Genomic DNA, 12,400 nt, shown 5'->3' on the forward strand with positions numbered 1-12,400 from the left:
AAAAATAAACCAGGAAAGAGATAGTATTTGAGAAGACAAATTCCAGTTTTTAATGGGGTGATTAGGTTAGGCCTCTCTGAGTTACCTGTTAATGTCTATAGAAAAGTATTTTAAAAGGCACAGGATATGTGATCTAAGACAAGAATGTGCTTCAAAGAACAAAGAGGAAAGTAGAGTGGATCAAGTGGAGTAAATGAGAAGGAGAGTAGCAGGAGATGGAGGCCTGATTGTATAGGGTTTTGTAGGCTATTGTAAGGACTTTGGCTTTTACCTTGAGATATGTAGCCATCAGAGGATATACTTTTTTTTGCTCTTTATTTAGAAATAATTTTCAACTTATGGAAGAGTTGCAAAGCATGTTCGAAGAACTCTTGTATACCCACTCACAAATTCACCAGTTGTTAATATTTTTCTATATTTGCTTTAGTACTCTGAGAACTCTGTATGTATATGAATATAGCTGAACCATTGAGAATTATTACAGACACCATAAGCTCTTGGTTTCTGAATGCTCAAACTTTTATTTCCTAAAAATGAGGACATTCTCTTATATAATTATTAAATTTAGGAAATTAACATTGATACCATATTCAAGTTTCACTATTGTCCAGTAATATCTGTTATGATTATTTTTTTCATTTCTGATCCAGAATCTAGTTACTACATGCATTGGTTTTAATTGTCATTTTCTCAGCTTTTACTTGCTTTTATAACATTAACATTTTTGAAGAGTGCAGATATGTTATTTTGTAGGATGTTCCTCATTTTGTGTTAGTTAGTCCCTCATGATTAGATTCTAGTAATTTTGGGGTTGAATATCATAGAAGCAATATTGAGCTTTTCTTAGTGCCTCTTATCAGGAGGCACATAATGTTGATTTTTACCATTTTAGGAGGCATGTATTGTCAGGCATGTATTGTCCTATTTTGTGTAATGTTAATTTGATCACATTACTTGGTTAAGATTGTGTCTGCTGCATTTCTTAACTGGAAAATTATTTTCTTATTATAATTAAAAAGTAATTTATAGAAATTTAGGAAATAAAAAAATTATTTAATACTACTCTTCAAAGTTTTGCCTAATAGTTTTAAAAAAATTTTTATTCTTTTTAGTTACACATGATAATAGAATATATATTTTTAATGTATTTATTTTTTAGTTGTTGAAGGACTTTTATTTTATTTATGTATATGTGGTGCTGAGAATCAAGCCCAGTGCCTCACACATGATAGACAATCACTCTACCACTGAGCTGGAACCCCAGCCCATTGACATATTATACATACATGGAGTATAACATCCCATTCTGGTGGTTATACATAATATGGAGTTACACTGGTTGTATATGCATATATGAACATATGAAAGTTATATGTGATTCATTCTACTGTTTTTCCCATTCATTCTACTGTTTTTCCCATTCCCATCTTCCTCCTTTCCCCTCATTCCAATGAACTTCTACCTCCCCTGCATTGTGTGTTAGCATCCAATATCAGAGAGAACATTCAGCCTTTGGTTTTTGGGGATGGGCTTATTTCACTCAGCATGATGGTCTCCAGATCCATCTATTTACCTGCAAATGCCATAATTACATTCTTCTTTATGGCGGAGTAATATTCCATTGTATGTGTATATATATATCACATTTTCTTTATCCATTCATCTGTGAAGGGCACATAGGTTGGTTCCCATAGCTTAGCTATTGTGAATTGAGCTGCTATGAACATTGATGTTTATCTAAGAGTTTTATTAATCATTCTGGTCTAAATCAATTATTTCTATGATGATTGAAAAATACTGGTTTTTCTAATTTCATTTATATTTAGTAAATCACATTCTACTACAGGGAAGAATATTCGATTTTCCCTTATTTGTTTATTATTGTATGGAATCATAGATTTTTATTTTGTTTAGTAGGTAATACTTATTTTGATGCTCAGATAGTTCCAGAAATTTGATCCAGGGGCAAAGGAATGACATTTAACTTTCACAATGGCAAGGTTTACCTTTTGCTCACTGATGTATTCTAAGCATTAAAATAGTGACTGGTATATAAGAGTGCTCAATAAATGTCTTCTGAATAAATGAATAACTTTTAATAGGATATTTTAGCCACTATCTTAAGAGTATATCCCCAAAGAGGGAATGGAGGAAAGCCAAGAATCTAGTTAGATGGCCATTATAGTAATCCAGATGACAGATGATGCTGGCCAGAACTGCGGAGGTAGCCATGAAGTGATATGAAATGATTGGGGTTTTGGATCTAGTTCGAAGGTGATGTAGTGGAGGTGATGTTGAATCAAAGAGCACATACCCTATCTAGAATGAACAGCTACAAACTCCAGTTCATAGTGGGGATGCTGGCCTTATATTACTTAAATTTTTCAGTTTTTCACAAGGACCTAGACTTTTTTTTTTTTTAACATGAAGTCTTGATTTTTTTTTTTAAATGATCAGATTGTGAGATCTGTAACTTTGTTTTATTTATTTATTTTTATGTGGTGCCGAGGATCGAACCCAGGGCCTTGCACATGCGAGGTGAGCACTCTACCGCTGAGCCATAACCTCAGCCCCATGAAGTCTGTGAATTTTAAATGTTGACAGCAGTGTTCTTGCTAAATACTGCGGGTCAAACAAACATCTGTAGGTAACTGTGGTTCCTGAGGCTTTACTTTGCAACTTCTGGTTTAAAATAGAGTCTTATGCCACATAATGATGTTTTGGTCAGTGGCAGACTGCATATTTGATGGTAGTCTAATAAGTGCTCTACCGCTGAGCCACAACCCCACTCCACAAAGTTATCATCCTTTTGTAGATGAAAACCTCTGGTTCAAAATGTACCTTACCACTGCAGTTAATGTTACCTGCTTCATGTATTGCCTTTTGAATAGAAGTGTAACTCAGGGAAAAGGAATCCAGGCTAAATTGCAATATTCTAACTGTGTAATCCTTTCAGTGACGTAACTGACAGATTTGAGCAGTGTTTGTTTGTTTGTGCAAGCTATTTTATATTTTATTTTGGTCCATATGGAAAAATTTTTTTTAGAGAGAGAGAGAGAGAGAGAGAGAGAGAATTTTTTAAATATTTATTTTCTAGTTTTCGGCGGACACAACATCTTTGTTTGTATGTGGTGCTGAGGCTCGAACCCGGGCCGCACGCATGCCAGGCGAGCGCGCTACCACTTGAGCCATATCCCCAGCCCATGGAAAAATTTTTAATAGTATTATTTTTTAGTGGGTGTTTTATTTTTGTGGTGCTGGGGATGGAACCTAGAACCTCATGCATGTATTCAACCACAGAGCTACAACCCCGACCTTAGTGGTTGTTTTAAAGTAATATATAGAACAAAATGTCTGTACCTGATATGGCTTGTGGGGTTGTTCATAGGACAATTGAAAAAGTCAGTGAGTCTGGGAACCCTAAAAGTGATATATACATTTATTAAACATTTTAACTTAAAACATGTAACTGCATAGTCACCAATCTTTTGATGATGAGTCTAGGCATTTCCCTTGATTAGGGTCCACAAATTAGATGTCTGCCTTGCTTTCTTATATAAACCACACTCATACTGTGTTATCTAGGTTTTCTAATTACTTTTTAAATTCTTTTTAAATGGACAATACCTTTATTTGTTTGTATTTATGTGGTGCTAAGGATTGAACCCAGTGCCTCACACATGCTAGGCAAGAACTCTGCCACTGAGCTACAGCACAGCCCTCTAATTACTTTTATAAATTTGCTTTTAAGTGGAATGCAACTTAACCAGACTGCCTCTATTTTTTGTAGTTTCCCTTAGTTGTTTTTGCTTACTTCCCTTTTGGTATGCCTATTTAATTACAATATTTTTTAGCGACTTTGCATTACTCAGTCTTTTGAAAGAATTTTATGTTTAGAGAACTAAACATATTTTAAGAACTAAAATATGAATAAGAACTAAACATTAAAGAACTAACATTCTTTCTTTCTCTTATTTTTTGGTACCAGGGGTGCTTTACCATTAAACCACATTTAAAAAAAAATTCTATTTTAAAATATATTTTGTAGTGCATTACAGTTATACATAACAGTAGGATTCATTTTAATATAAATATACATACATAGAATATAATTCATTCCATTTCCATCTCCACTACTTTCCCTCCTCTTGTACAACCCCCACCCCTTCTTTTTTTGAGACAGGGTCTTACTGTATTGCTGAGACTGGGCTTGAATTTGTGACCTTCCTGCTTCAGACTTCTGAGTCATTGGGATTCCAGGCATGCACCAGTGCACCTGGCCTTTATTTTTACCTTCATATTTTACTATTTATTTACCTGATAATTGCTTACATTTTGTAATACAGAAAGAAGTTTACATAGCATGTTTGGAAACAAATGAGCCCACTCTTGTTAAGCAATTTGAGTGGGAGCAATGTAAGCTTTACTGTGAGAATGGGGAAAATCAATTAATATAGTGAGTTGGGTAAGTGGAAGTTAGTAAGGTATTTATTGTATTTTAATACCTAAACTAGTTTTTTTTAAAATTACAGTGTGAATTCAAGGCACAAATCCAAAACAGTTTCAAATAGAATAAAATGAAATCTATTTCCCTTCCTCCTGTGGTGCTAAAAATAAAGTTTCTCAAGAATCTCTATCAGAGATAATAGTTTTTTTTAAATAAATAATATGTGGATAAAGAATGCAGAGAAAGTTGCTTTGTATTTTCTTCCGCATAGAATCCTACCCTTGAGAAGAAATCTACGAATTTTTAAAATTCTCTCTTCCCCAATATTTTTAAACAAGACATTACTTTTTGTTAGGTGTTGAGTATACATGTATTAGTGTTAACACTCTTTAAATTATACATTTATATTATGATGTATGTTTGGTATATTAAGATGAAACTTGAAGTAAGGAAGTATTTCAGTTATATGGTAGAAATTTAAAGCTTTGCAGAAGGGTGTAAAGTATGAAACTTTTACCTCTGCCCTCAGATTCTCCCTCCTATAGGTTGCTACAGTTTCTTGTTTCCTTCCAGATAGTCATGCGCCCACAACATTTACACTTTCTAAAAACAATGCAAATGGGAGCGTATTAATTGTTTTGTACCTTGCTTCTTGCATTAGTATATACAGATTAGGTTGTTTTTCTGAGAGCAGAGTGTTGTGTGAAACATTTTGTACAATTTAAAAAAATTTTTTTAAGTTGTCAGTGGACGTTTATTTAATTAATTAATTTATGTATTTACAAGTGGTTCTGAGGATTAAACCCAATGTCTCATACATGTTAGGCAAGTGCTGTACTACTGAGCTACAATCCCAGTCCCTGGTTTGTATAATTTTAATGGAAGTGTCTGTATGCAAGGGCAGTTCATAAACTCATGATTATGATTCAGTTAGTAATATGCAGGAGTTGCCCTGTAGTTTGCTAAGGAGGCTTATTTGTAGAGTGATCCTAAGTCTTATGTCATTCTCTGCATGTGTCACAAAAATGTGCTGATTCTTCCTTTCTTACCACTATAATGGTGGTTGTGATCCCAATATACTTTGCGTTATCACCTTTTATTAAAAGTAATTCCTTATTACAACATGATGAGACGGGACCTGTGAGAGAATCTAGACAGTTACCTGGAGCTCCTGTCTATAGTGGATTTTGATTGGCTGAAACCCTTTGGATGAAGCTGACCTTGAGCTGCTTCCTATTTATTGGTTTCACCTTATTGGACTGGTGGGCACAGAGAAGGGCAATGGCAAAGAATGTATGGATTTTATTGTTTCGACTGGTATACAGAAATAGGCTTTTGCATCGGGCACAGTAATCCCAGTGGCTAGGGGGCCTGAGGCAGGAGGATCACAGGTTCAAAGCCAGCCTCAGCAACAGCGAGGTGCTAAGCAACTAGGTGAGACCCTGAGTCTAAATAAAATACAAAATAGGACTGTGACTCAATGGTTGAGTGACCCTGTGTTCAATTCTCAGTACCAAAAAAAAAAAGGAAAGAAAAGAAATAGGCTTTTGTTTATAACTCTTGGTAGTCTCAGCTTCCTAGTGTAGATGCCACAGATTTTTGGATCCCTGAGGCATTATTTATTAAGCTATCCTTGAAGGCGGCATTTTGCTTAAAAAAAAAAAAAAAAAGTAGAGAAAAAAACCCCACAACTAGACCAAAAAGGCCAGAAAATTTGAAATTTCTTGTAATCTGTTAAACCAAACTTTACATGAAGGGAATGAGGTTAGCCTTGAAAGGGAGGGAGTATTATCTTTTACTCCCAAAAGGATTTTATTTCTGAGATTGCCACAGCCAAATGCATCATAAGAATTTCAAAGAGCATCTTCAGAGATTTCAGTCTGAAGCAAATAAAATTATCCACCCTACCAGAAACGAGTGGTCTGAGTTTCAAATACTAGATTACAGTCATCCTGAAGGGTAGGAGGAAAACTAGAACAAGATTTCTATACTATTAAACTTGCTTTTATGGAACAGAGAAAAGCCCTTCTCTTTAAATTCTAGTCTTCCCTGATTTGTGGTTATGGAGTAGATGTTCTCAGATCCTGCACTTCTGTACTGAATAGAATATCCAGTGTCCAGGAAGTCTCACAACAATGGCATTTCAGGAACTGTCGTACTCTGTTGGTGCACTGTGAGAAGTTACTGTCCCTAAGCAGAAATGTTAGGAATGCCAGCCACATAAAGCACTATTACCTGTTTTACCGACTTGGTGAGGGAAGGAAGAAGCTTTTTGTAATTAAAATTACTTCTTGTTTTTTAATCTAGAAATTGTGCATATGTACACTGAAAGAAGGGAATTATTCTGTGGGATATTTATTTAGGATATGTGTTCAAGACTCAGTGTATAAGGTATAGTGGAAGTGGATTTAAATATCAGTTGAAGGTTTTCTCTCATGCCTTTGCATTCTTTTGAAATATCTTAATTTTGAATTTTTAAAAGTATTTTTTTAGACATTGATGGATCTTTATTTTATTCACTTATTCATATTTGGTGCTGAGAGTTGAACCCAATGCCTCACACATGCAAGCCATGTCACTGATTCCTATTTATTTGAATTACCATTGAGCCACAACCCTAGCCCCTTAATTTTGAATTTTAAAATAAATTGATATATTTAAGATTCTTAAGATGTTTGCTCTTGGGTAGATAAGATTATTGGGGAGCAGCCCTTCTCACTAAATAGATTTTTGTGGTACTGGGGATTGAATTCAGGGCCTCCCACAAGTTCTCTACCTTAGCTCCTTATCTTTTTTGAAATTGGTTTCACTTTTTTGTTCATGGACTCAAGTAATCTTACTGCATCAGCATCCTTGGCTGGGACTATAGGCACACAGTACTAGGATCTCTGAGCTCAGTTTTACTCATTGATTGGTTATATCACTGATCTGTCAATTGCTTTAGTTTCCCCAAAGAAGCATATAGGTAGTTTCCTGCAGTGTACTCAAAACATATTTGTCTTTTTTCCCCTCCTTTTTTGGTGGTACTGGGGATGAACTGAGGTCTTGCACATGCACATGCATATGCAAGTGCTCTACCACTGACTACCACTAATTTTGTTTTGAGACAGTTTCTCTAAACTGCCCAGGCTGGTCTTGTATCCTTCTGCTTCAGCCTTCTGAGTAGCTGATATTATAGGTGTGTGCTGCTGGGCCTGACTTAAAATGTTTTTTTTTTTTTGGTGGTGGTGCTGGGGATTGCACCCAGGGCCTTGTGCATGCAAGGCAAGTACTCTATCAACTGAGCTATATCCTCAGCCCCTCAAAAATGTTTTAAATAAAGAATTTTAAGTCATTGATTTCTATTTATTTGAATTACTTATTTGGTATGTTTCTACTCAAAATACTATTGATACCAAATATAAGAGGGTTTTCCTCATACTAATCAATTCTCCAGCTTTTTAGATATAACAGTTTAATTAAATTCTGATACTGCTTGAAGTTATCACAGACCCCATACGTAAAGGCCCAGTCTTGTAAGACTACAAGACTACCCCCACCAGTGGCAAGTCAGGGCCATCTGTACTTTTGACCTGTAGGCTATACATTTGGGAGGTTCCCACTGCCCTCTATATGTATTTGATAATTTGCCAGATGGCTCACTAAACCCAGGGAAGTGGTTTACTTTTTTTGGGTTTTTATTTATTATGAGTAATGATACAACTCAGGAACAGCTAAATAGAAGAGATATATAAAGAAAGGTGTAGGGGGTAGGGGCATATAGCCTCCATGCCTTTTCCCAGTGTGTTACCTCCCAGCACCTCAATATGTTTGCCACCAGATCTTTGAACTATCTTTCATGAAGGTTTTATTACTATGTAGGCCTGATTGATGAAACATTTGCTCACTGGTGATGAACTTAAATCTTCAATTCCTCCCCTTTCTCATAAGATTGGGGTTGAGATGAAATTCCCAGCCTTGGCTTTTCTGGTGACCAGCACCCATCCTGATGCTATCCAGGTGACTCCCTGCTTTCCCCATCCCAGCCACCTCTGGTCATCTCAACATATAAAGTTTTCAGGGGTTTGTGAAGAACTGGAGATCAAGACCAAAAAAATATTTATCATGGTAATTAAAAGTTATTTACAGGTCATACTCTACTTTGATTACCCAGGAGCAAGGTTATAGACAGCTTTCAAAGCTTTATTACTGAGACTGTTTTGGCTTCCATGCTGAGTGAAGATCCCGACTACTATTGCTTTTTTTTTTTTTTTTTAATCTCATTCGTTTGTACTTAAGCGTATGCATGTAACATATCTGGGGTAGTATCTGGAGCAAGGTGCTATTTATTATTTCTGTTTATTTCCATACTAAATTTTATTACTAGCTGGGCCTGTGTGTGGGAAGGGGGTCGTACTGAATCAAGGTGCTATTTATTATTTTTCTTTATTTCCATATTAAATTTTCTTATTAGTTGGACCTGTGTGTGTGTGTGTGTGTGTGTGTGTGTGTGTGTGTGTGTGTAGGAATCTCTAAGTTATCTTTGACACCTACAAAATAGTCATACTGAGCATGTCCTTTCTGAAGTTTATCCTGATCCTTTGTAATGTGAAATTGCTTTGAAGGTTTTAAGTTACTATTTGAAAAGCAAGTACCTCATTTTTGACTGATTTGTGTGTGTTTCTTTCTTTCTTTCTTTTTTTTTTTTTTGACCCAGATTACCAGAGACTGATGACTGTGGCGGAGACGATTACAGCTCTCATGTTTCCTTTCCAGTGGCAGCATGTCTATGTCCCTATTCTCCCGGCTTCTCTCCTGCATTTCTTAGATGCTCCTGTTCCATACCTGATGGGCTTGCATTCCAATGGCCTGGATGACCGGTCAAAGCTGGAACTGCCTCAGGAGGTGAGAGCCTGAGTTTTGGTGCCTCTGATCTAGGACTGGGTGGACAGAGGCTTTGGGATGAGCCCATCATGGTGTCACCAAATTTATTTTATTTTGGGGGACATGAATACCTTTTCAGGAAAAAAGTACAAATAATAGACATTTAGCTCAACTTATTCCAGAGATACTTTACTATCTTTTATTACCTGATATTATAATCTCTTTTTTTAAATTGTCTTTTTAATATGCTTTTTCTTTTTTTTTTTTTGTATTGGGGATGGAACCTAAGGGCACTTTACCACTGAGCTACATCCCTAGTCCTTTTATTTTTTTAATTTTGAGACAGGGTCTTGCTAGTTGCTGAGGGTCTTGCTAAATTTCTGAGGCTGGCCTTAAACTTTCAGTCCTTCTTCGTTAGCCTCCAAAATTGCTGGGATTAGAGACGTGCTACTCACCCAGCATCATACACATTTTTTTTCAAACATGGTACTTTATATATTTTTTCCTATTAGTATGGTTATTGAACCCAGGGGTGCTTTACTTCTGAGATATATCCTCTGCCCTTTTTATTTTTTAATTTGGAACAGAGTCTAGCAAAATTGCTAAATTAATGAAACAGATTGGGATTTCCTACCCCAGACTACTGACTAACGGTGAGCCCTTACAAACCCAGGATGTTTTACATACTTTTAAAACATTTATTAGAGACACGTTTTATTATGTAAAATTCTATAGCTAGAATACACAAAAGAATATCACAGTGAATCCCTGTGTTCTCAAAGCCAGCTTCAATTGTTCTCATATGTTACGCTGAATTTTACCTTTTACTTCCTATAATTTTAAACAAATCCCATATAATTTAATAACTACCTTAGAAAATAGATGCATATTGATAAGTCAATGGCTTTCTTTTATAGGCCATAGTTGGTCTATAGAATTTGATCTTGATCATAGTGTTTCTTATGGTCCTGAGCCTGTTTTGAAAATTTCTTAGTTCAATACGAGGAAAGCTTGAGGAAATACTTTTCCTCTCTTGCTTCTGTTTCCTACTTCATTTTAAAATAGATTTAAGCATGTTTAGAAAAGATTATCTGGAAGCAGGAGATGTGACTCAGTGGTAAAGCACTTGCCTAGCATGGAGCAGGCCCTAGGTTTGATCCCCAGCATCAGTGATACTAGTCTTGACTATTTGTCCCCTTATACCAAAAAAAAAAAAAAAAAAGAAAGAAAGAAGCTTGCTCTATTTTTCATTGTCTTGGAGTTACCAGTAGAACTGGTCAACTTTTTCATATTTTATGGCTGTTAAGAAGCTGTATTTAACATCTTTAGCAATTAGAGAAATGCAAATCAAAATTCAAATGAGATTTTTATCTCATTCCAGTCAGAATTGCAATCATAAAGTATACAAACAATAATAAATGCTGGAGAGGATGTGGGGAAAAAAGGAATACTTTTACACTTTTGGTAAGATTGTAAATTAGTACCACCACTATGGAAGTCAAAGTTTCTCAAAAGACTAGAAGTGGATCACCATACGATCTAGCTATACCCCTTCTCAGTGTTTATCCTAAAAAATTAAAGTCATTATACTGTAGCAATACATGCACACCTATGTTTACAGCAGCACAATTCACAATAGTCAAACTATAGAACAAGCCTAGGTATTTGTCAGTGAATGAATGGATAAAGATTGTGGGTGCTGGAGTGGTGGCTCAGTGGTAAAGTGCTCACCTAGCATGCATGAGGCACTGGTTTGATCCTCGGCATCACATAAAAACAAACTAATGTATCCACCTAAAAAACTAAAGATAGGGGCTGGGATTGTGGCTTAGTAGTAGCGCACTTGCCTGGCATATGAAAAGCAACTGGGTTCGATTCTCAGCACCATGTAAAAATAAATAAATAAAGGCCTATCAACAACTAAAAAAAATTTTTTTAAAAACTAAAGATACATAAATAAATAAATATTAAAAAAAGAAATTGTGGTATATATACACAGTGTAGTTTTATTTAGCTATAAAAGAAGAATGAAACAGATGTAGTGGCTCATACTTATAATTCCAGTGGCTTAGGAGACTGAGGCAGGAGGATCATAAATTCAAAGCCAGCCTCAGCAATATAGTGAGGCCCTATACAACTTAGCAAGATCCTGTCTCTAAATACAAAACAAAAAGGGCTGAGGATATGGCTCAGTGGTTAAGTGCCCCTTGATTCAATCCCTGGTACCAAAGAAAAGAAAAAAAAAAAAAAAGGAAAGAAGTTGAGTCACTTGCAGGACAATGGATGGAACCTGAGAGCCTTATGTTAAGGAAGATAAGCCAAAGGGTCATGTGTTTTCTCTCATATGTTGAAGGTAAAGAGGAAAAGAGAAAAGGTGGTCAGGGGAATCTCATGAAAATACAAGGGAGACCAGTAGAGTAGAATAAAGGTACCAGGGGGGAAGAAGGAAGGGAGGGAAAGGGTAAATACTGGGAAATATAGTGACCAAATTATATTGTTATGTCATGTGCATATACAGATATGTGCCAAGGAATCCCACTATTATGTATGATTATAATGTATCAATAAAAAATATGGGGAAAAAGAATTTTTTTTTTTAAAAAAAAAGGCAGGCCTGGGAAGAAGACTTTGGAGTATATATAACTCTTGTTTCCTCCCTCCACCAGTTCTTTTTCTCCCATGCTGGGGATTAAACCCAGGGCTTTGCACATGGTAGGCAGGCACTCTACCATTGAATTGTATCCCCAGTAAATTCTAAATACTTTTTTTTGGAGAGGAGGATGATTTAAAAAAATACATGTATATGTGTGGAATATGAGTAGGGAGACCTCTAAACAAGAGAATATTCTCAGAAATTGCTTAGGGACAAAACTTAATTGGGCATCTGGGTATCATCTTTGATTAATGCCCTGATAATTAGACCATATCTGTGATACTTTAAAACAAATGCATCTTTTTGCTCCTTTTCCTCTTTTCTTTGGTTTAGAATTAAAATGTCTTCTTGGATGGGGCTGTAGCTCAGTGGAAGAGTGCCTTGCATGTGGGAGACACTGGGTTTGATCCTCAGCACCACATAAAAATAAACAAATA

General features: G+C 35.8%; 1 protein-coding gene across 3 annotated transcripts in view; it reads left to right on the forward strand.

Annotated features, from left to right (window-relative positions):
- Positions 1-12,400, forward strand: part of Dennd5a (DENN domain containing 5A) — an 89,077-nt gene that overhangs the window by 36,115 nt on the left and 40,562 nt on the right. For all 3 annotated transcript variants that reach the window (XM_078046512.1, XM_078046513.1, XM_040284772.2), the window contains one exon: positions 9,144-9,331. In XM_078046512.1, coding sequence (XP_077902638.1) covers positions 9,144-9,331 — 188 coding nt within the window. The remainder of the gene's footprint in view (positions 1-9,143; positions 9,332-12,400) is intronic.

The sequence above is a fragment of the Ictidomys tridecemlineatus genome, chromosome 4 (assembly GCF_052094955.1).
Source record: "Ictidomys tridecemlineatus isolate mIctTri1 chromosome 4, mIctTri1.hap1, whole genome shotgun sequence".
Lineage (NCBI taxonomy): Eukaryota > Metazoa > Chordata > Mammalia > Rodentia > Sciuridae > Ictidomys > Ictidomys tridecemlineatus.